The 26,635-nt window shown below is 35.3% G+C and overlaps 1 protein-coding gene across 5 annotated transcripts in view; it reads right to left on the reverse strand.

Moving 5' to 3' along the window:
* The window catches only part of ANKIB1 (ankyrin repeat and IBR domain containing 1), a 135,957-nt gene that overhangs the window by 67,322 nt on the left and 42,000 nt on the right, over positions 1-26,635 (reverse strand). For 4 of the 5 annotated variants that reach the window (XM_061198567.1, XM_061198568.1, XM_061198569.1 and 1 more), the window contains exon 2: positions 19,109-19,386. The exons of the other annotated variant lie outside the window; for it this stretch is intronic. In XM_061198567.1, the coding sequence (XP_061054550.1) occupies positions 19,109-19,296 (188 nt within the window). In that variant the 5' untranslated portion in view covers positions 19,297-19,386. The remainder of the gene's footprint in view (positions 1-19,108; positions 19,387-26,635) is intronic. 5 annotated transcript variants of the gene reach the window in all.

Consider the following 26,635-nt stretch of genomic DNA (forward strand, 5'->3'; position numbering starts at 1 on the left):
ACCAATTTTTTTCTTTATTGCTCTGCTCTATTTTATTTCTCTTGAGTACATATTTACTTAATAAGGATGGTGGCAATATAAGCGAAGCAAGCAATGCATAAGTCTGGGAGCTAGTGGGAACGTTAAATGTTAAATGTTAAATCTAGGAAAAATTTCTCTACCTAAGTCTTTGGCTAACCTTTGAAAGAATAAGGCACATATTACACGGTGTAATACTTTTTGAGGGGAGTAAGCTATGGTTAGTTCTGGGAGACCAAGATCTAATTCCAAGGTGGTAGCCCTTACCAATGATAGGTCTAGGTGAGCTGCTGCAGCTACTGCCAAACCCAGATCTGAGAGTTGTGCCTAGCATCCGTGCCTAGCATCTACTACATCCTTGAGCTAGGGTCAATAGGTTAATATTTGAGCCAGTTCAGTGGCCATAATAGGATACTGGAAAATGAGTTGGATAAAACCTACTATAATACAGTCAGCCTGTACTAAAAAACACAAATACACTATGAAATGGGCATACAGTCCCATATCTGAAGATGAGTCACATTTACTGCGGAGGGCTGGTATCATTTGCATTCCCATGTCCAAGTGCAGAAGAGCAATGGGAAGGAAGCAGAGCCAAACTCTTAAATCCTAGATTCATTTGAAATGTTTTTAGGTTAGTTTCATCTTAGAACAAGAAAAAACAAAAACCCTGACCAAAAAGGAACTAGAATGGGCTTTTCAATTTGAATGAGTTAGCCAAGCTGGAAAGCTCTTATGAGAAAAAGGCTGAGTAAGCTGTCCTAAAGTAGTAGAAGGTCCCAGACAACTTTTAGAACAACTCTGGATATTTCCTGTTTTTATAATTCAAGATTCTACACAGCTCAGCAATATAGCCCTTCAAAACTAGCCTGAAAGTAAGATTTGAAGTCTCTGAAGCAGAAACAAATGAAATATTATTACTTATAATAACCATGCCAGTCCCTCATACCCCAACTCTTACCACTGGGGTAATGCAATCCAAGCCAGATCAGACATCATAGACATCAGACATCTGCACTGTGGGTGAATGTGACAGGCAGACTAATGTCCCCACCCCAAACAGGTTTATGTCCTAATCCCTGGAACCTGTGAATATGTTACCTTACACGGTAAAAGGGACTTCGCAGATAAGATTAAGTTAAGGTTCTTGACATTGGGAAATTATCCTAGATTATCCAGGTGGGCCCAATGTAATCTTGAGTCCTTAGAAGAGAAAGACAGGAGGGTGAGAATCAGAGAGATATTGGAAGATGCTATGCTTCTGCCTTTAAAAATGGTAGAAGGGGTCACAAGCCAAGAAGTGCAGGCAGCTTTTGGAAACAGGAAAAGGTAAGGTAAGGGATTCTACCCAGGAGCCTGCAGAAGGAATACAGCTCTGCCAAAACCTTGAGTTTAATCCAGTGAAACCATTTCAGACTTCTGATCTCCAGAGCTTTAAGATAGTAAATTTGTGTTAAGTCACCAAGTTTGTGGTAATTTGTTACAGCAACAATAGGAAGTTAATAAAGCAATTAGCTGCAAAAATAAGACTCTGGGAGGCTTGTATAGCAGACCTCCTCCCCTCTGGAGATGGGGGGAGGCGGAGAGAGAAGCAGGGGGTGGGGATCAGGGGGAGGAACCTATCCCTGAGTGTGAACAAATCGTCCTAAGGAAGATCCTGGGTTCTTATGGTTTGGAATGTAAAATATGTTTCTGGGCAGAAGATAAGACTAGCATCTCTGAGCCTTACAACTTAGGGAATGTCTCAATGGTCTCAGGTCTCATCCACTCTTTACACCTCATTCAAATGTAAACATGTATCTTCTGAGAGGTAAACCTCTCTGGAGTTCTCAGTCTCTACTCAGTCAAAGTTTAACTTCCAAGGCTTGTCTTTTAAGCCCAGGTCCCAAGTTCTAGTAAAATTTGCTCAGAAAACCCTAACTGTGCATATTTTCTCTACAGTCCTACGTAGCCTTTATGGCCTTCTGACCCCTGCAGTACATTTGTAGGCTCTTCATTGTTTGCTCTGCTATTTGGTTCCCCAAGACCTGACCTAGCCATCTAAACAAACCCAGCCCTACTTAGAAGCCTCTTTACACTAGGCTGCCTCCTCCAGTGGCATTTGGTCATTCCCTTCTTTGTCTTCCTATAATATCCTAATTATATAATTCATTACATTGTATCATAGTTACTTTCTTACATATCTTTTCCCTTCTCCCACTTGGTTTACAGCCTTCTAAGGCAGGGTCTATATCCTGTTCTTTCTTGAATTCCCAATACAGTGTCAGACACAGAGCAGACTCTTGCTATAAACTGAATGCATATTACTTTTATTGGGAATATCTTAAGATAGAATTCTAGATCTCTCAAGCCAGCAGTGTAGCAGACTGGTAAAGAACATGGTATCTAGTACAGACTGCCAGACTCTAAACCCAGTTCTGTCACTTTTTAGCTATATGACCTTACACAAGTTACATAATAGCTAACATATGTATTATATATATAATCAACATAAATATATACCTAATATACATAATATATATAGCCAACTAATATATGGTTGATAGTCTTTGACCAAGTAAACCTACTGCTGGAATTTATCCTAAAGGAAATAACTTAAAGAATAAAAATCTATAGGAACAATGACATTCAATATACTGTTATTTTGAATAGAAAAATCTGTAGTAACTTAAATGTCTGGTTATAGGAAAAATGGGAAACATAAATCATGGTCTTTCCATACAATAGAAAATTATAAATTATAAAGTCATTGAAAAGTCTACCTATGAACATTTATAGCTAAAACTAGAAGGGAACATGGAATAATTCTAACAGTTGTTTAAGGGAGGCAGGAATGTGAGTAGTTTTATTTATTTATATAACCATAATGTTGCTTCACAGTTTAAAAGAAAAAAAAAAGGAAAAATATATTTTCCCTAAGTCAACAACTGATGATAATATTCTCAATGATATTTCCCTGTATTTATAATGGTTGAATTATAGTGGATTATAATGAATAACCAAAATCTAAACAATACTCTAAAAATGTGTTCAAGATTAAAACTTCTTCCAAGAGGCATTACTAACAATAAAAAAGATTTCATTTTCTTAAAAATTTAATTTAGAAATAAATTATTAAAATTAATTCAGAGTCTATAAGATTCTGTACAACCACATTTATTTAGCCTTTCCTATCCCTATTTCCAATATATCATTTATTTTCTCTTTTAGTTTGTTCAGGAGAGAAACAAACCATGGAATTTAACACAAGGAATTATCACCATGGAATTTAATACAGGTTGGAAGGATGTAAGTTGATATGGAGAAATCTCTCTTTCTCTTTCAATCTCTCTCTCATTAAACAATTCTAGATCCTCCCCAATAGAGGGAAGAGATAGTGTGATAATTTTGCAAATGTTCTTATACCCAATGTGCCAGACTCTGATTAATCAAACCAAACAAAGGTTATTATTCTGAAGTTAAAGTATTAAAATAGCTTCTTTATACATATTTATTCAGGAAAGATTCTCAAATTTATTAGACATAGTACCATACCTGCATAAATATTTTGTACTAAAACTGTAAAGCTGGATATTCTAATTTTATTGATTCGTATTACTACTTTTTTATTATCTGTTTAATTTCAAAAGTAGTCTTCTTTAATTTACATGAATGAATAAACAGAACTATAAATTTATAATTGATATGTAAGTTTTAGATAGGTACCTTTCTATAACTATGCCAGTAATTATGAAGTATATTTTACTACTTGCATATAAGGTTAATTCTGGAACAAGGACAGGAGATAACTGGCAGGAAGATGGAGTAAGGAAAACATTAACCTGGAAAAAAAAATCCCTTTCATTTGACCCTAATAACCCATCCAGAAGCCATCTGTTTTCCTAGATTCTTTCACTGTTAATTATCAAACAGTCAGTTTATATCTCCTACCTATATTTCTTCTACATTTCATCTCCACTTCAGTATGACCCTATTCTGATCACTGTACTAAAACTGCACTCTTTCACATCACTAAGAATTTCCTAAGAGCTAAATTCTTATCACTGTCCTCAATTCTTGTTTTTAATCTGAAACTACTAATAATTCATTTACATCCTGACCTCTGTATCACCTCGGTTTCCATAACTACACATCTTTTTAACAGACCTCTTAATTTTTTTCAGTACAATCTCTCTTTTACCCATGAAGATGGCTTCACTTTCCTATCCCCTTACTGGAAGCAAATTCACTTCCTGAATCTACTTACTTCTCCATACACATTCCCTCCTTTCAGAGAGCACATCTACTTTTAAAGTCACTTATCTTTCAATGGTTTCTATGAATACACTTTGTAAGCTGTAAACTTTTTATCAGAACCCAAATGATAGACAGTGGTAGCAGAATCATGGTTTCTCTCAAAGGGCTTCTACTATCACTTCTGTGATAATTCTTAATGCTCTTTCACCCTGTCTAATGTGACCTTTAGACCATATTCTAACTTCTCAGAGTCCCATTTCTCTTGCATATTTCATCATTATCTCATATTCAATTGAGCTCCCCCCAAAATAAGTCTTCTCTCTTAGGGCCTCAGTTTCTTGCCATAACACTCCCAGTCACTTAACATACACATACACTTTCAGTTGCTTTTAAAACTTTTCTTCCATGCAACATTATTTTTGAGTAGTCGTTGTTTGCCAGGTACTATTCTAGAAGTTAGGTATATTGTTAAGAAAACAGATTAACTCCCTGCCCTTATAGTGTCTGCATACAAGGGAGGTTAGGAGAGGAGAACTGCATTGAACCATTTAAAAGAATTTAATAACTCCTGAAATATGAGTCAAAAAAATAGATATTGATAACTGGAAACTCTATTTTAATTCTCAAAGTTTAGTATTAACATACGCTCTGATAAAGACATGCTCTAATAAAGATGTTATATTTTATTTACACCGAAAGACAGGCCCCATTTATTTCCAAGGAAGCACAAGAAGTTATCCTGTAAAATCTAAGGAATAAGCACTCTAATTCCCCATTTTATACATGACTTTCCTAAGAAGCTACAACTAATGAACTGTATATCCAAACTAGAACATGCTGACTCCAAAGTCTAAACAGTCTTTTCGCTACATTAAGTAGTAACTATTATGAATATGAATTTAGATTCCCATGAACTATTTATGAATATGGATTTAGTTTCCCATGAAAGAAACACTGTGATATGGTATAATGTAAACTAGGTTCAGAGAGATACAGATGAAAACTAGCTCATAAACTGTAAACTACCCTTCTTTTACTGTATTCTGCCTAAGAAGAGGGGAAAGTTATGCCTACTGTTGTAGGTACCATAAAGCTAAAGGAAATGAGGATAAAATCAAGGCCTTATTGCAAATGGGTAATTTACTTTATGGGAACTAAAGTATTTTGTCTCTGGCTAGGTATATCCCTTTGCATACCCATATATGTCATGTGTCAGGAATCTAGGCAAGCTATACTGAAGGGTCTATACTGAAGGTAGCAGGCAGGTATGCCAGATTACATGAGGCAGCGTGAGAAAATAATGGCCATCAATTTGTTAGAAAGTTTAGCAAGGTTACATATGGTGAAATAACTGAAGCTTATCTAAAACACAAATAGTTAAAACAGAGTTGGTATTTTACTTAATGATGATGCGTAAATGCTATTTGTCCTTATTCTGCATGACACAGTGTTAAGAAGAGTAATTTAATTCCAAAATCAACTAATCATTTAAAATAATAATGATTTGTGATTTTCTCTGTACTACCTAAATAAATTTTGAAAAACAAAAGATACACAGATTAAAGAAATGAGAGTTGCTTATTCTTAGGAAAGGAGAGCAATAAAATAATTTCTGATTCTAGTATAGGATATTAAAGGCTTTAATAAAGAAATTATGAGCCACTGATCTCCAAACAATTAAGAAAAAAGAAAACACCAGAGACAGGCTCTCTAAAGTCGTATTAAGCCCACAGACACCCCAAAACACAACACTTGACGCGGCCCTGCCCAACAGAGGGACAAGATCCAGCTCCGCCCACCAGGGGCAGACACCAGAAGAGGAACTACGACCCTGCAGCCTGACAAAAGGAGACAAAACACAGTAAGTTAGAAAAAATGAGAAGACAGAGAAATATGTTGCAGACAAAAGAGCAAGATAAAAAACCACAACCAAGTGAATGAAGAAGAAATAGGCAATCTACCTGAAAAAGAATTCAGAGTAATGATAGAAATGATGATCCAAAATCTTGGAAATAGAATGGAAAAAATACAAGAAATATTTAACAAGGACCTAGAAGAACTAAAGAACAAACAAACAGTGATGAACAACACAATAAATGAAATTTAAAATACACTAGAAGAAATCAACAGCAGAACAACTGAGGCGGAAGAACGGATAAGTGACCTGGAAGATAAAATAGTGGAAATAACTACTGCAGAGCAGAACAAAGAAAAAAGAATGAAAAGAATTGAAGACAGTCACAGGGACCTCTGGGACAACATTAAATGCACCAACATTTGAATTATAGGGGTCCCAGAAGAAGAAGAGAAAGAGAAAGGGTCTGAGAAAATATTTGAAGAGATTATAGTGGAAAACTTCCCTAACATGGGGAAGGAAATAGTCAATCAAGTCCATGAAGCGCAGAGAGTCCCGGACAGGATAAACCCAAGGAGAAACAAGATGAGACACGATTAACCAAGCTAACAAAAATTAAATACAAAGAAAAAATACTAAAAGCAGCAAGGGAAAAGCAACAAATAACATACAAGGGAATCCCCATAAGGTTATCAGCTGATCTTTCAGCAAAAACTCTGCAGGCAAGAAGGGGGTGGCAGGATATATTTAAAGTGATGAAAGGGAAAAACCTATAACCAAGATTACTCTACCCAGCAAGGTTCTCATTCAGATTTGACGGAGAAATCAAAAGCTTTACAGACAAGCAAAAGCTAAGAGAATTCACCACCACCAGACCAGCTTTGCAACAAACGCTAAAAGAACTTCTCTAGGTAGGAAACACAAGAGAAGAAAAAGACCTACAAAAACAAACCCAAAACAATTAAGAAAATGGTAATAGAAACATATCGATAATTACCTTACATGTAAATGGATTAAATGCTCCAATCAAAAGACACTGACTGGATAAATGGATACAAAAACAAGACCCGCATATATGTTGTCTACAGGAGACCCACTTCAGACCTAGGGACACATACAGACTGAAAGTGAGGGGACAGAAAAAGATATTCCATGCAAATGGAAATCAAAAGAAAGATGGACTAGCAATACTCGTATCAGACAAAATAGACTTTAAAATAAAGACTAACAAGAGATAAGGAAGGACACTACATAATGATTACAGGAACAATCCAAGAAGAAGATGTAACAATTGTAAATATTTATGCAACCAACACAGGAGCACCTCAATACATCAGGCAAACCCTAACAGGCATAAAAGGGGAAATCAACAGTAACACAATAATAGTGGGGGATTTTAACACTCCACGTACACCAAAGGATAGATCATCCAGACAGAAAATTAATTAGGAAACACAAGCCTTAATGACACATTGGACCAGATAGACTTAATTGATATTTATAGGACATTCTATCCAAAAGTAGCAGAAATCACTTTCCTCTCAAGTGCACAGAAAACATTCCGCAGGATAGATCACATTTTGGGTCACAAATCAAGCCTCGGTAAATTTAAGAAAACTGAAACCATATCAAGCATCTTTTTCAACCACAACACTATGAGATTAGAAATCAATTATAGGAAAAAAACTGCAAAAAACACAAACACATGGAGGCTAAACAATATGCTACTAAACAGTCAAGGGATCACTGAAGAAATCAAAGAGGGAATAAAAAAATACCTAGAAACAAATGACAATGAAAACACGACGACCCAAAACCTATGGGATGCAGCAAAAGCAGTTCTAAGAGGGAAGTTTATAGCAATATAATCCTACCTCAAGAAACAAGAAACATCTCAAATAAACTGCCTAACCCTACACCTAAAGAAATTAGAGAAAGAAGAACAAAAAAACCCCAAAGTTAGAAGAAGGAAAGAAATCATAAAGATCAGATCAGAAATAAATGAAAAAGAAATGAAGGAAACAATAGCAAAGATCAATAAAACTAAAAGCTGGTTCTTTGAGAAGATAAACAAAATTGATAAACCTTTAGCCAAAATCTTCAAGAAAAAAAGGGAGAAGACTCAAATCAATAGAATTAGAAATGAAAAAGAAGTTACAACTGACACCACAGAAATACAAAGGATCATAAGAGACTACTACAAGCAACTATATGCCAATAAAATGGACAACCTCGAAGAAACGGACAAATTCTTAAAAAACTACAACCTTCCAAGACTGAACCAGGAAAAAATCGAAAATAGGAACAGACCAATCACAAGTACTGAAATTGAAAATGTGATTAAAAATCTTCCAACAAACAAAAGTCCAGGACCAGATGGCTTCACAGGCGAATTCTATCAAACATTTAGAGAAGAGCTAACACCTTTCCTTCTCAAATTCTTCCAAAAAATTGCAGAGGGAGGAACACTCCCAAACTCATTCTATGAGGCCACCATCACCCTGATACCAAAACCAGACAAAGATATCACAAAAAAAGAAGATTACAGGACAATATCACTGATGAACATAGATGCAAAAATCCTCAACAAGATACTAGCAAACTGAATCCAGCAACACATTAAAAAAATCATACACCATGATCAATTGGGATTTATCCCAGGGATGCAAGGATTCTTCAATATACTCAAATCAATCAATGTGATACACCATATTAACAAATTGAAGAATAAAAACCATATGATCATCTCAAGAGATGCAGAAAAAGCTTTCGACAAAATTCAACATCCACTTATGATAAAAACTCTCCAGAAAGTGGGCATAGAGGGAACCTATCTCAACATAATAAAGGCCATATATGACAAACCCACAGCAAACATTACTCTCAATGGTAAAAAACTGAAAGCATTTCCTCTAAAATCAGCAACAAGACAAGGGTGCCCACTCTCACCACTATTATTCAACATAGTATTGGAAGTCCTAGTCACAGCAATCAGAGAAGAAAAAGAAATAAAAGGAATCCAAATTGGCAAAGAAGAAGTAAAACTGTCACTGTTTGCAGATGACATGATACTATACATAGAAAATCCTGAAGATGCCACCAAAAAACTACTAGAGCTAATTAATGAATTTAGTAATGCTGCAGGATAAAAAATTAATACACAGAAATCTCTTGTATTCCTATATACTAACAATGAAAGATCAGAAAAAGAAATTAAGGAAACAATCCCATTTACCATTGTAACAAAAAGAATAAAATACCTAGGAATAAACCTACTTAAGGAGGCAAAAGACCTGTACACGGAAAACTATAAGATAATGATGAAAGAAATCAAAGATGACACAAACAGATGAAGAGATATATCATGTTCTTGAATGGAAGAATCAACATTGTGAAAATGACTATAAACCCAAAGCAATCTATAGATTCAGTGCAATCCCCATCAAATTGCCAATGGAATTTTTCATAGAAAAGAACAAGAAATTTTACAATTTGTATAGAAACACAAAAGACCTTGAATAGCAAAAGCAATCTTGAGGAAAAGAAATGGAGTTGGAAGAATCAGACTCCCTGACTTCAGACTATACTACAAAGCTACAATAATCAAGACAGTATGGTACTGGCACAAAAACAGAAATATAGATCAATGGTTCAGGATAGAAAGCCCAGAGATAAACCCACACACCTATGGTCACTTAATCTATGACAAAGAAGGCCAGTATATACAATGGAGTGAAGACAGCCTCTTCAATAAGTGGTGCTGGGAAAACTGGACAGCTACATGTAAAAGAATGAAATTAGAACACTCCCTAACACCATACACAAAAATAAACTCAAAATGGATTAAAGATGTAAATGAAAGGCCAGACACTATAAAACTCTTAGAGGAAAACATAGGCGGAACACTCTTTGACATAAATTGCATCAAGATCTTTTTTGATCCACCTCCTAGAATAATGAGAATAAAAACAAAAATAAAGAAATGGGACCTAATTAAACTTAAAAAGCTTTGCATAGCAAAGGAAAGCATAAACAACACGAAAAGACAACCCTGAGAATGGAAGAATATATTTGCAAACAAAGCAACTGACAAAGGGTTAATCTCCAAATATACAAACAGCTCATGCAGCTCAATATCAAAAAAACAAACCCAATCAAAAAATGGGTGGAAGACCTAAATAGACATTTCTCCAAAGAAGACATTCAGATGGCCAACAAACACAAGAAAAGATGCTCAACATCACTAATTATTTGAGAAATGCAAATCAAAACTACAATGAGGTATCACCTCACACTGGTCAGAATGGCCATCATCAAAAAATCCACAAACAATAAATGCTGGAGAGGTTGTGGAGAAAAGGGAAGCCTCTGGCACTGTTGATGGGAATGTAAATTGATACAGCCACTATGAAGAACAGTAGGGAGATTCCTTAAAAAACTAAAAACAGAACTACCATATGACCCAGCAATCCCATTACAGGGCATAGACACATGCACCCCCAATGTTCATTGCAGCACTATTTACAATAGCCAGGACATGGAAGCAACCTAAATGTTCATCAACAGAGGAATGAATAAAGAAAATGTGGTACATATATACAATAGAATATTACCCAGCCATAAAAAGGAACGAAACTGGGTCATTTGTAGAGACATGGATGGACCTAGAGACTCATACAGAATGAAGTAAGTCAGAAAGAGAAAAACAAATATCGTGTATTAAAGCATATATGTGGAATCTGAAAAAATTGGTTTAGACAATCTTATATACAAAGCAGAAATAGAGACATAGACATAGAGAACAAACATATGGATACTAAAGGGATAAGGGGGGTTGGGATGAATTGGGAGACTGGGATTGACATATATACACTACTGATACTATGTATAAAATAGATAACTAATGAGAAACTACTATATAGCCCAGGGAGCTCTATTCAATGCTGTGTGGTACCTAAATGGGAAGGAAATTCAAAAAAGAGGGGATATATATATACGTATTGCTGATTCACTTTGCTGTACAGTAGAAACTAACACAACACTGTAAAGCAACTATACTCCAATAAAAATTAAAAGAAAACACCAAACACGTTAGGCTGAAGTTGAAAGTTAAGTATAAAGGAAAAATATAAGTGTAAAGTATATGGCAAAATCATGAAAACAGTAATTAAAGAGCATATACAGTCACCTTTTCTTTAGGACTTTAAATACTAATTCAATAGAATGATAACCAGAGGATGGAGACAGATATATTCCTTCTTAGAGGAACCAGGGATATTGATCAGATCAGCAATTTTTAAACTTTGTGGTAGTAGACTTTTACAACTTTTACAACTTTAAAAATTACTGAAGATTCCTATTGGGAGATTGGGAATGACATATACACACTACTATATGTAAAATAGATAACTAAGAAGGACCTACTGTATATTACAGGGAACTCTATACTCTGTAATGTGAAAAGAATCTAAAAAAGAGTGGATATATGTGCATGTATAACTGATTCACTTTGCTGTACAGCAGAAACACAACATTATAAATCAACTATACTCCAATAAAAATTTAAAAATGAAAAGATTCCTAATAACCTTTGTTTATGTGAGTTATATAGATATTCATATTAAAAATTAAAATATTTAAAAACATTCATTAATTAAAAAAATAAACTCATTACATATTTAACATTCCTAATATCATTACATAGTTAACATTCCTAATACCTTAAAATGAAAAAATATATATTTTTTGAAAATTAAGTGAGCACAATGGCATTGTTTTACATATTTACAAATTTTATTTAATGCCTGGCTAATAGAAGACAGACAGATTCTCATAGCATTCAGTCTGTTGTGATATGTGTCATTTGGGTTCAAGCATATGAAAAAATCCAGCCTTATATAATCACAAAAGGGAGAAGTATTTTAAAATAGCCTTTTCAAATAATTGTGAATAGTCATACTTGATACTATGCTAAAAATTCAACTGGTCATTTCTTAAAGATTACTTGCAATATAAAATACGACATCTTATGAAATGAACTTTTGTACTCTGTTACATTAAAATCCATTGGTCTACCTTGCATTTTGAATAAATCTTTTACCCATGCATAATTGTAAAAAACCATATACCGATCTTCTGAAAAATACTAATTCAGTGAGTTATGCAGAGCTTCTAGATTTTTGTCACATTTCATTATACAATATTTTAAAAAATCATATTAATTTTTTTAAAAAATAAATTCATTTATTTATTTATTTTTAGCTGTGTTGGGTCTTCGTTTCTGTGCGAGGGCTTTCTCTAGTTGCGGCGAGCGGGGGCCACTCTTCATCGCGGTGCGCGGGCCTCTCACTATCGCGGCCTCTCTTGTTGCGGAGCACAGGCTCCAGACGCGCAGGCTCAGTAGTTGTGGCTCACGGGCCCAGTTGCTCCGCGGCATGCGGGATCTTCCCAGACCAGGGCTCGAACCCCTGTCCCCTGCATTGGCAGGCAGATTCTCAACCACTGCGCCACCAGGGAAGCCCCGTAAAAAATCATATTAATTTATATCACCACCAATCTTATTCAGAAAAGTCCCTAAGTAATGGGAAGCTATTAAGCTGAAGGCAGCAAATATAAGTTTTCAAAATTCCAATATTCACTTGAAAACTCAAATTTTATCATTAGCAACAAATACTGTTAGTTTTTCCTTGAATTGATAGGCTCACTTATTTAATACATTTTCAAGAAAAATGTCAGCCAGCCAGTATCCCAGTCTGAATGTTGTTAATTTAAAATGTTGTTTCACGAAAAAATAAGTAGTTCAACTCATACCTCAAACAAAAGTACAAGTGCTCTTTCTCAAACCTATCATCATACAGCAGCAGAAGTAATTTATGCATTCTTCACATTTGTCACATAGAATATTAAAAAGATGTGTACTCGAGGATGGAGATTAAATAAAATTAGTAATTTTACTGCTTCATTGAGGACATTTTAAGTGAAACTGTTTTGTTTTGTTTTTTTTAAAACAGCAAGAGCCCGGCAGAGAGGAATACAATTACTAGTAAGGTTTGGTGCCACTTCCTTGATTCATCTAAAGGCGTCAGCAGTTTTATCGTCTACTTTTTACACTATAACTGCAAATGTCAACACAATGAAAAAAAGGCAAATAACATCTTAAAATTAGTATAAAAATAGTTTTGACCTACTGCACTTCCTTGAAAGGGTCTCAGGATCTAGGAGTCCTCAGAACACACTTTAAGACTCACTGGATTAGCTATGGAAACAACCTAAATGTACATCAACATTGAATGGATAAAGAAGATGTGGTACATATATACAATGAAATACTACTCAGCCATAAAAAAGAATGAAACAATGCCATACGCAGAAACATGGATGGACCTAGAGATTACCATACTAAGTAAGTAAGTCAGAAAGACAAAGACAAATACCATATGATATCATGATATGTGGAATCTAAAATATGACACAAATTAACCTATCTAGGAAACAGAAACAAAATCAGGGACACAGAGAATAGACTGGTGGTTGCCAAGGGGGTGGGGGGTAGGAGAGGGTAGGAGTGGGAGTTTGGGAGTAGCAGATGCAAATTGGTATATAAAGAATGGATAGGGCTTCCCTGGTGGCGCAGTGGTTGAGAGTCTGCCTGCTAATGCAGGGGACACGGGTTCGAGCCCTGGTCTGGGAAGATCCCACATGCCGTGGAGCGGCTAAGCCTGTGGGCCACAACTACTGAGCCTGCGCCTCTGGAGCCTGTGCTCCGCAACAGGAGAGGCCGCGACAGTGAGAGGCCCGCGTACCGCGATGAAGAGTGGCCCCCGCTCGCCACAGCTGGAGAGAGCCCTCGCACAGAAACGAAGACCCAACACAGCCAAAAATAAATAAATAAATTTATAAAAAAAAAAAAAAAAAAAAAAGAATGGATAAACAACAAGGTCTTACTGTACAGTACAGGGAACTATATTCAATATCCTGTGATAAACCATAATGGAAAAGAATATGAAAAAGAATGTGTACATATATATATACATATATATATATATACACACATAACTGAATCACTTTGCTGTATAGCAGAAAGTAATACAACATTGTAAATCAACTACACTTGAATAAAATAAATTTTAAAAAAGACTCATTGGATTAGATAACTTTCGTATACAATGTTTTCTAATTTCATAAAGTATATTTTAAATTATAAATGGTTAGAATATATTTTGCTACTTGATTTCTTTTATGATAAAATATATATATTACGTTAGTAATAATAATATTTAAATACATTTTACCTTGGTATTCTAAGCAAGTTTTAATTAATCACATAACAAGACTTGACATTAAATATTATTATAGTGTTCAATATTTGGAAGCTAAAGCAACGGTTTTGTAATTTCACTGAAAATGTTAAACTCAAAAAAAGAAAGCCTTAATAGATTAAGTAATCAAGAGTTAATCTATTGAGAGCATTACTAACTGTGTAGCAGTGTATTTGTAATACTTACAATCTAGTCAAAGAGATGAGTTTAATGACAATTGGATGGTTTAAAATCTAAGTTGTAGGAATTTCAGAGAACAGAAAGATTACTGCAGGTCAGAATAGTTGGTAATGAATTCATGAAAAGACAGAAACCAAGTGAGGACTTAAAGGACAAGTAATTAGAGAAGAAAGAAGACATTTCAGAATCAAGGACTAACAGGAATAAAGCTAAGGGGGTGGCATTTTTAAAAGTGGGGAAAGCAAGAGGGAGGGTAACCAGTTTGACTGATATGATCATGTTAGAGAACAATGAGAGATTAGGCTGACTCAGTAGACTTAGGGCAGAGAAAAGTTGGCTTCAGAAGCCAAATAGAATAAGGCAGATAGTAGTGTAGTTACAGGTTTCTCATGATAGAACATTGAAAACGCTATACTTTTAGCAAGATTAACCTGGACATGAGATTATAGGAGGAAAAGACTTGCAAAAAGATCATTTAGGAGTCAGGTATTTTCAGTATTGGAAGAAGGGGTTGGTAAGAGTGAACAAAGCTTGGGGCAACGGGAATGCAAAGAAGAGAATCCAAGAGATAAGACTTAGTGAATTTTGCATTAGTAGTAGGTTAGGTAAAGAAAGAGTAAGGAGAAAGTCAAGGATGATTGGAAGTTATTTAGGGTTACAGACGTGAGAAGTAATAATATTATATGCTAGGCATCATAAGACATATAACACATTAATTGTCCCACAAGTCTTACGTGTATCTATTTTACAGACAGGGAAACTTAAGTCCAGAGTGACTAATTTGTTTTGATAATAAGTGTTTTAGGCAGCCCTGACATATAGGCTTATCTGACTATAGAGATAAGAGGCTATCACAGTGTTGAAAAGCCTAAAGCCTATAGTCATCTACCTGGGCAATTAGCTTTGACACTTAAAAGCGGCAGAGTTCTAACAAGTTGCTTAATCTTTCTGTGCTTCAGTTTTCTCACCTCTGAAATGCAGATGATTAACTAACGACCTCATACGGCTGTAATGAGGATTAAGTGAGACAATGCATGTAGAGCACTGTCAATAGTGCCTAGAAAATAGTAAGGCCTCACCATCACCCTGATAGCAAAACCAGACAAAGATACTACAAAAAAAGAAAATTACAGACCAGTATCACTGATGAATATAGATGCAAAAATCCTCAACAAAATACTAGCAAACAGAATCCAACAACACGTTAAAAGGATCATATACCATGATCAAGTGGGATTTATCCCAGGGATGCAAGGATTCTTCAGTATACACAAATCAATCAATGTGATACACCATATTAACAAATTGAAGAATAAAAACCATATGACCATCTCAATAGATGCAGAAAAAGCTTTTGACAAAATTCAACACCCATTTATGACAAAAACTCTCCAGAAAGTGGGCATAGAGGGAACCTACCTCAACATAATAAAGGCCATATACGACAAACCCACAGCAAACATCATTCTCAATGGTGAAAAACTGAAAACATTTCCTCTAAGATCAGGAACAAGACAAGGATGTCCACTCTCACCACTATTATTCAACATAGTTTTAGAAGTCCTAGCCATGGCAATCAGAGAAGAAAAAGAAATAAAAGGAATACAAATTGGAAAAGAAGAAGTAAAACTGTCACTGTTTGCAGATGACATGATACTATACATAGAGAATCCTAAAGATGCCACCAGAAAACTACTAGAGCTAATCAATGAATTTGGTAAAGGTGCAGGATACAAAATGAATGCACAGAAATCTCTTGCATTCCTATACACTAATGATGAAAAATCTGAAAGAGAAATTATGGAAACACTCCCATTTACCACTGCAACAAAAAGAATAAAATACCTAGGAATAAACCTACCTAGGGAGACAAAACACCTGTATGCAGAAAACTGTAAGACACTGATGAAAGAAATTAAAGATGATACCAACAGATGGAGAGATATACCATGTTCTTGGATTGGAAGAATCAACATTGTGAAAATGACTCTACTACCCAAAGCAATCTACAGATTCAATGCAATCCCTATCAAATTACCAATGGCAGTTTTTACGGAACTAGAACAAAAAATCTTAAAATCTGTATGGAGACACAAAAGACCCCGAATAGCCAAAGCAGTCTTGAGGGAAAAAAATGGAGCTGGAGGAATCAGACTCCCTGACTTCAGACTATGCTATAAAGCTACAGTAATCAAGACAATATGGTACTGGCACAAAAACAGAAATATAGATCAATGGAACAAGATAGAAAGCCCAGAGATAAACCCACGCACCTATGGTCAACTAATCTATGACAAAGGACGCAAGGATATACAATGGAGAAAAGACAGTCTCTTCAATAAGTGGTGCTGGGAAAACTGGACAGTTACATGTAAAAGAATGAAATTAGAACACTCCCTAACACCATACACAAAAATAAACTCAAAATGGATTAGAGACCTAAATGTAAGACCAGACACTATAAAACTCTTAGAGGAAAACATAGGAAGAACACTCTTTGACATAAATCACAGCAAGATCTTTTTTGATCCACCTCCTAGAGTAATGGAAATAAAACCAAAACCAAAACAAAACAAAACAAAAAAACAAAAAATAAGAAAACAGCAAGGCCTCAATGTGTTTGCCATTATTTTATTAATACAGTATGTTCGTGTCATTAACATAGGGAAGACCCAGTTTTGGAAGAAAAAATATAACAAGATGAGTTGGAGGTGGCTTCTAAATGGGTATATTACAAGAAATGAAAATAAAAGATAAATGCAAAAAGGAGAGGTTATAGAAATACCTGTTTTTAAGTCAAGAAATACCTATTTTATTTTTAAGAGGTTACAAAAATGCCTACTTGATAGTCATAGGGCTGGATAACCTAAATTACTTATGGAATTTTTCTCATTCACAAATCCTGATCATAAAGATATTTCCTGTGCAATGATTTTATAAAATTTCTACTTACTTTGTGTAAGATACTATGCTACATGTTAGAAGTATAAAGAAGGTCCTTTAAAAAAGCTGTAATTTAGGTAGGCAAAGAGAAGATACACAAAATTATAAAATACAATGACATAGTGTATACCAAACAAGTAATACAAACAAACAAAAAAGAACCATAGAAGTTCAAAAAAAGACTGAAGTTCCTATGGGTTGTGACAGGCTAAGAAGATAGATAAAGTGTGCCTAGGACCTTGAAGGAAGGCTAAAATTTAGGTAAGAAAGAGAAAGCTGAGAGGAGTGGGATACTCCTGGCAGAAAGAGCACAATGAACATGGCAGACAGAACACACACGGCATGATTCAGGGATACCAAAAACAGCAGCTTATTTTGAATGACAAATTTGTATAAAAATAAATAGAGAAAGGATTGAAAAGTTTTTTGTCAAGTTCTAAACTGCTCAGGACACTGGTTTAACAATTATATTTCACTGCATAAGCAAAGAAGTGTTTCTTTCTCTTCTAGCATCAGACTTCCATAACTGCATAATCTACTTCTAAAAAGACTAAATTTGTTTTGGAACTACTTTTCTATCTTTTGCTTCTTTCATCTTATAAGCTAGCAAACACCATGTAATTAGGAGAATCTTCACATATTTGCTGCCACTAATGCTTTCTTGTTGAAGAGAGATTTTTTTAAGTTTCTTAGTATTTTCAGTTTCAAGGAAATGTTTAGCTTTTAGAAAAGTTTTTTCAAGTAACTGAACCCCATTAAAAGAAGGAAACTCAAATCTGATCATGAATAGGTAAGGTAAACACATTAGTTTTTCAACTTAAATTACCTAGGGCACAATTCCCTGCAATTTTTTGAGAGTTGATAAGTACTTTTCTAGAATTGAAATGTTGTAAATTAAACAAAACACTATTATAAAAAGTTCATACTATGAAACATACTGAGGATCAAAATGTATTTACAGTAAAAAGAATATGTGGGGCTTCCCTGGTGGCGCAGTGGTTGGGAGTCTGCCTGCCAGTGCAGGGGACACGGGTTCGAGCCCTGGTCCGGGAGGATCCCACATGCCGCGGAGCGGCTGGGCCCGTGTGCCACAGCTACTGAGCCTGCGCTCTGGAGCCCGCGAGCCAGAACTACTGAGTCCGTGCACCACAACTACTGAAGCCCGTGCACCTAGAGCCCGTGCTCTGCAACGGGAGAAGCCACCGCAATGAGAGGCCCGTGCAACTGCAACGAAGAGTAGCCTCCGGAGCGGCTGCAACTAGAGAAAGCCTGCGCGCAGCAACAAAGACCTAACCCAGCCAAAAATAAAGAAATAAAATAAATAAATTAAAAAAAAAAAAAAAAGAATATGTGAACTAACCTCACTACTGAAACTTTCGGTCTAATTTAGGCATAATAAAAAATCATACTTAATAATTTAGGCATATTCAATTCTAGAAAGTTTAATTCACTACAATACCACATAACATGAACACATGTATGCATATATTTTCTAAAGATCAGGGTTTTTTTTTCCCCTTCTCTAATTTGTTATCAATTGGTTTACAGTAATACTTACCCTAATATTCTATTCATTCCATGTCTAGCAGCATAGTGTAATGGCGTATTGTGCTGGTAGGGCTCCCCGTAAGATGTATTTGGATCAAGGGATTCTTTTAGCTGAGGGTTGTTTTCATATATTTGGCAGGCCAGGTTTTCATCACCACTGATGAGTGCTTTACGGAATTTGGTGGTTGTATTTCCCATGTTTTATTTTGTTTTTTTCTGATAGGCAGTGGCACTTTTTCCTTCCCCCTTCAGCCACTTCTTGAATGCTTCTGCAACATGTTTCACATTCTAATGGAGGAAAAAATTATTAAATTAGATTGTGAAAAAGTAATTATGAAGCAGTATCCTAAAGAAACAGTATCATAATTAGGAACACTGATAAAATCTAGGAAGAATATGTAAGAGAAAAACTATATTAAATTTACCAAATTTATTTTAATAGCCAAAAAGTCTCAAATTTTTAATGTTGCCCAAATTAACCCATTAAACAGTAACATTTTTCCACTCAGAAACTGATAAGGTTTCACAGGCTGCACTTTATACTATAAAAGTTACCTGCATATATGTGCTTTTCAATTTTCTCCTTCACATAGGCAGGAAATGAGCTTGATTAAAATCTATGGTTGAATACACTTAAATCCCTGTATAAATTATGTATAAATCTGACTCAGCCAATATGTAGAATAGTGAAAAATGTAGGAAATTTTGCTCATATAAGAACTCCAGAGAAGCAAGGAGAATTACAATCCTGCAGCCTGTGGAACAAAAACCACATTCACAGAAAGATAGACAAGAGGAAAAGGCAGAGGGCTATGTACCAGATGAAGGAACAAGATAAAACCACAGAAAAACAAGTAAATGAAGTGGAGATAGGCAACCTTCCAGAAAAATAATTCAGAATAATGATAGTGAAGATGATCCAGGACCTCGGAAAAAGAATGGAGGCAAAGATCGAGAAGATGCAAGAAATGTTTAACAAAGACCTAGAAGAATTAAAGAACAAACAAACAGAGATGAACGATACAATAACTGAAATTAAAACTACACTAGAAGGAATCAATAGCAGAATACTGAGGCAGAAGAACGGATTAGTGACCTGGAAGACAGAATGGTGGAATTCACTGCTGCAGAACAGAATAAAAAAAAAGAATGAAAAGATATGAAGACAGCCTAAGAGACCTCTGGGACAACATTAAACGCAACAACATTCGCATTATAGGGGTCCCAGAAGGAGAAAAGAGAGAGAAAGGACCAGAGAAAATATTTGGAGAGATTACAGACAAAAACTTCCCTAACATGGGAAAGGAAATAGCCATCCAAGTCCAGGAAGCGCAGAGAGCCTAATACAGTATAAACCCAAGGAGAAACATGCTGAGACACATAGTAATCAAACTGGCAAAAATTAAAGACAAAAAAAGATTATTAAAAGCAGCAAGGGAAAAACGACAAATAACATACAAGGGAACTCCCATAAGGTTAACAGCTGATTTCTCAGCAGAAACTCTACAAGCCAGAAGGGAGTGGCATGATATACTTAAAGTGATGAAGGGGAAGAACCTACAACCAAGATTACTCTACCCAGCAAGGATCTCATTCAGATTCAATGGAGAAATCAAAAGCTTTACAGACAAGCAAAAGCTAACAGAATTCAGCCCCACCAAACCAGCTCTACAACAAATGCTAAAGGAACTTCTCTAAGTGGGAAACACAAGAGAAGAAAAGGACCTATAAAAACAAACCCAAAACAATTAAGAAAATGGTCATAGGAACATACATATCGATAATTACCTTAAACGTGAATGGATTAAATGCTCCAACCAAAAGACACAGGCTTGCTGAATGGATACAAAAACAAGACCCATATATATACTGTCTACAAGAGACCCACTTCAGACCTAGGGACACATTCAGACTGAAAGTGAGGGGATGGAAAAAGATATTCCATGCAAATGGAAATCAAGAGAAAGCTGGAGTAGCTACACTCATATCAGATAAAATAGACTTTAAAATAAAGAATGTTACAAGAGATAAGGAAGGACACTACATAATGATCAGGGGATCAATCCAAGAAAAAGATATAACAATTATAAATATATATGCACCCAACATAGGAGCACCTCAATACATAAGGCAACTGCTAACAGCTATAAAAGAGGAAATTGACAGTAACACAATAATAGTGGGGGACTTTAACACCTCACTTACACCAATGGACAGATCATCCAAAATGAAAATAAATAAGGAAACAGAAGCTTTATATGACACACTAGACCAGATAGATTTAATTGATATTTATAGGACATTCCATCCAGAAACAGCAGATTACACTTTCTTCTCAAGTGCGCACGGAACATTCTCCAGGATAGATCACACCTTGGGTCACAAATCAAGCCTCAGTAAATTTAAGAAAATTGAAATCATATCAAGCATCTTTTCTGACCACAATGCTATGAGATCAGAAATGAATTACAAGGAAAAAAACGGGAAAAACACAAACACATGGAGGCTAAACAATACGTTACTAAATAACCAAGAGATCACTGAAGAAATCAAAAAATACCTAGAGACAAATGACAATGAAAACACGACGATCCAAAACCTATGGGATGCAGCAAAAGCAGTTCTAAGAGGGAAGTTGATAGCTATACAAGCCTACCTCAAGAAAGAAGAAAAATCTCAAATAAACAATCTAACCTTACACCTAAAGGAACTAGAGAAAGAAGAACAAACAAAACCCAAAGTTAGCAGAAGGAAAGAAATCATAAAGATCAGAGCAGAAATAAATGAAACAGAAACAAAGAAAACAATAGCAAAGATCAATAAAACTAAAAGCTGGTTCTTTGAGAAGATAAACAAAATTGATAAACTATTAGCCAGACTCATCAAGAAAAAGAGGGAGAGGACTCAAATCAATAAAATTAGAAATGAAAAAGGATAAGTTACAACAGACACTGCAGAAATCCAAAGCATCCTAAGAGACTACTACAAGCAACTCTATGCCAATAAAATGGACAACCTGGAAGAAATGGACAAATTCTTAGAAAGGTATAACCTTCCAAGACTGAACCAGGAAGAAATAGAAAATATGAACAGATCAATCGCAAGTAACGAAATTGAAACTGTGATAAAAAATCTTCCAACAAACAAAAGTACAGGACCAGATGGCTTCACAGGTAAATTCTATCAAACATTTAGAGAAGAGCTAACACCCATCCTTCTCAAACTCTTCCAAAAAACTGCAGAGGAAGGAACACTCCCAAACTCATTCTATGAGGCCACCATCACCCTGATACCAAAACCAGACAAAGATACTACAAAAAAAGAAAATTACAGACCAATGTCACGGATGAATACAGATGCAAAAATCCTCAACAAAATACTAGCAAACAGAATTCAACAACACATTAAAAGGATCATACACCTTGATCAAGTGGGATTTATCCCAGGGATGCAAGGATTCCTCAATATATGCAAATCAATCAATGTGATACACCATATTAACAAATTGAAGAATAAAAACCATATGATCATCTCAGTAGATGCAGAAAAAGCTTTTGACAAAATTCAACAGCCATTTATGATAAAAACTCTCCAGAAAGTGGGCATAGAGGGAACCTACCTCAACATAATAAAGGCCATATATGACAAACCCACAGCAAACATCATTCTCAATGGTGAAAAACTGAAAGCATTTCCTAAGATCAGGAACAAGACAAAGATGTCCACTCTCGCCACTATTATTCAACATAGTTTTAGAAGTCCTAGCCACAGCAATCTGAGAAGAAAAAGAAATAAAAGGAATACAAATTGGAAAAGAAGAAGTAAAACTGTCACTGTTTGCAGATGACATGATACTATACATAGAGAATCCTAAAGATGCCACCAGAAAACTACTAGAGCTAATCAATGAATTTGGTAAAGTTGCAGGATACAAAATGAATGCACAGAAATCTCTTGCATTCCTATACACTAATGATGAAAAATCTGAAAGAGAAATTATGGAAACACTCCCATTTACCATTGCAACAAAAAGAATAAAATACCTAGGAATAAACCTACCTAGGGAGACAAAAGACCTATATGCAGAAAACTATAAGACACTGATGAAAGAAATTAAAGATGATACCAACAGATGGGGAGATATACCATGTTCTTGGATTGGAAGAATCAATAGTGTGAAAATGACTATATTACGCAAGGTAATCTAGAGGTTCAATGCAATCCCTATCAAATTACCAATGGCAGTTTTTACGGAACTAGAACAAAAAATCTTAAAATTTGTATGGAGACACAAAAGACCCCGAATAGCCAAAGCAGTCTTGAGGGAAAAAAACGGAGCTGGAGGAATCAGACTCCCTGACTTCAGACTATACTATAAAGCTACAGTAATCAAGACAATATGGTACTGGTACAAAAACAGAAACATAGATCAATGGAACAAGATAGAAAGCCCAGAGATAAACCCACGCACCTATGGTCAACTGATCTATGACAAAGGACGCAAGGATATACAATGGAGAAAAGACAGTCTCTTCAATAAGTGGTGCTGGGAAAACTGGACAGCTACATGTAAAAGAATGAAATTAGAACACTCCCTAACACCATACACAAAAATAAATTCAAAATGGATTAGAGACCTAAATGTAAGACTGGACACTATAAAACTCTTAGAGGAAAACATAGGAAGAACACTCTTTGACATAAATCACAGCAAGATCTTTTTTGATCCGCCTCCTACAGTAATGGAAATAAAAAAAAATGGGACCTAATGAAACTTCAAAGCTTTTGCACAGCAAAGGAAACCATAAACAAGATGAAAAGGCAACCCTCAGAATGTGAGAAAATATTTGCAAACGAATCAACGGACAAAGGATTAATCTCCAAAAGATATAAACAGCTCATGCAGCTCAATATTATAAAAACAACCCAATCCAAAAATGGGCAGAAGACCTAAACAGACATTTCTCCAAAGACGACATACAGATGGCTAAGAAGCACATGAAAAGCTACTCAACATCACTAATTATTAGAGAAATACAAATCAAAACTACAATGAGGTATCAACTCACACCAGTTAGAATGGGCATCATCAGAAAATCTACAAACAATAAATGCTGGAAAGGGTGTGGAGAAAAGGGAACCCTCTTGCACTGTTGGTGGGAATGTAAATTGATACAACCGCTATGGAGAACAGTATGGAGATTCCTTAAAAAACTAAAAATAGAATTACCATATGATCCAGCAATCCCACTACTGGGCATATACCCTGAGAAAACCATAATTCAAAAATACACATGCACCCCAATGTTCATTACAGCACTATTTACAATAGCCAGGTCATGGAAGCAACCTAAATGCCCATCGAAAGATGAATGGATAAAGAGGTGGTACATATATACAATGGAATATTACTCAGCCATAAAAAGGAACGAAATTGGGTCATTTGTTGAGACGTGGATGGATCTAGAGACTGTCATATAGAGTGAAGTAAGTCAGAAAGAGAAAAACAAATATCGTATATTCACGATATATGTGGAACCTAGAAAAATGGTACAGATGAACTGGTTTGCAGGGCAGAAATTGAGACACAGATGTGGAGAACAAACGTATGGACACCAAGCGGCGGGGTGGTGGTGGTGGTGGTGTGATGAATTGGGAGATTGGGATTGACATGTATACACTGATGTGTATAAAATTGATGACTAATAAGAACCTGCTGTATAAAAAAATAAATAAAATTAAATTAAAAAATTAAAAAAAAAGAACTCCAGAATGTGTTAAATTACTGTAAAGGAAAAGTGAAACTGCTCAGTACTTACTTACAAGAGCCTCAGAGAAAAGATTTTTAAAATGTTTATATATAGTAGGACTACAAAACTCACAGCAAACGAATAGAACTGATTATAACTAATTATACACAGAACTATGGAAACGGTGATTATTCTACCACAGTACTATTAAACTTATTTCCTTCTACTGTAAGTAATTCAAAACAAGGTTGAAAACATGAAATGTTTATGCCTACTATGTTTGGAAAGAGGTTATGATAAAGATCATACGGGCATTTACTAACTGAAGCAATGTGAGGTCGGTGGGGGAAGAAGGACATGGAAACAATCATTGAACCTGGAGTTTGAAATCTCATATTTACCTACACTAGCTGTGTAATTGTAATTACCCTCCAAAAGCCTCAGGTTCCTATGTGTACAGTAAAAGAAAACAAACATTTCTTAAGGACGACAGTAAGGATTATTAAGAAACTTTATGTAAGTAGCTACCACAGTCCTTGGCTAATGTGCTTAATAAATGCTAGTTTTTTTCCATTTCAATAAATGCTTCTGAATCTACTCTTGAACCATTATCAAAATTAATGACAACCGAAACAGCTTATGCAAAGGCAGGTATGAAATAAAAGGCTTATTCAATTGGTGAGTATGGTGGAGTTTAGGGTCTCTAGTGCTGTACTAACAGGAGATAAAACTGAAGATAGGTTGGGGCCAGACTAAGAAATGTATACTTTAAGTTGTAAAGAACAGATAATTAAAGCCTTTTATGCAGGGCAGTTATACGCTTTAGAAAATTACCTATTGTGACACTGTAGAAGATAGACTAGAGGCAGAAACACTTAGAGGCAGAATACAAAAGTCTATCACTTTACCCAATTAACTCGCTGGCAGGCTAGACATTAAAACAAAGCTTTTAAAAAAAAGTTGAAAATAATATGTACTTGTTCAACACAAGCGTTGCCCAGGGTAGCAACAGTTTCAACAGAATACAAATTAAAGGACCAAAAAACAGATGAGTTGTTTTTGAAGTTTCCTATAAAACAGAAGCTCTCAACCTTGGCTGTACATTTAATAACCTGGAAAACTTCAAAGAGTCCCATTGGCCAGGCTATAACCCAGACCAATGAAATAAGAATCTCTTAGGGGGTGGTACACAGGCACTGGTATTTAAGCTCTTTGGGTGATTTCAATGTGCATACACCACTGTTTAGAAAGCTCCTGGATCCCTCTAGCTAAATGGTCACATCAGAGTATGGAGATGAAGGTGAGCAGGCAAGGTAAGACATCTTCTAAGCCTATTTTAGAGAAAGGCGTTAACTACCTAACGACAGCAGCGCATTTTCTGGTTCATATCTATACTTAATGAGGTCACTACTTGGGTCTTTTAAGGGTTCTTTGTTATTGATTTCTCACTTTAAATATGCAAATACAATGCATAGTAGAGATTTTTGACCATATGGATAAAGAAAAAGGACAAAGAACTCATAGTCTATTTACTAACCACTGGTAGCATTTGATAAGTACTCATCCTATTTATAATGTATGTAAATATGTGTTTGTATACATATGTACACTATAAATATTTATATACATAAATTAGATTATACTACATAATTATAAAATTTTTATTTAATTTTTCAGAGGGCTGCTGAATCTTTAACCTAAACTACTACTCCTTTATCATCTCATCTTGAATCTTGAATGAGGAGCAAATCCCTTCTACACTCTATGCTTATCACAATATACTACAA

The sequence above is a fragment of the Eubalaena glacialis genome, chromosome 8 (assembly GCF_028564815.1).
Source record: "Eubalaena glacialis isolate mEubGla1 chromosome 8, mEubGla1.1.hap2.+ XY, whole genome shotgun sequence".
In the NCBI taxonomy this organism is placed as follows: domain Eukaryota; kingdom Metazoa; phylum Chordata; class Mammalia; order Artiodactyla; family Balaenidae; genus Eubalaena; species Eubalaena glacialis.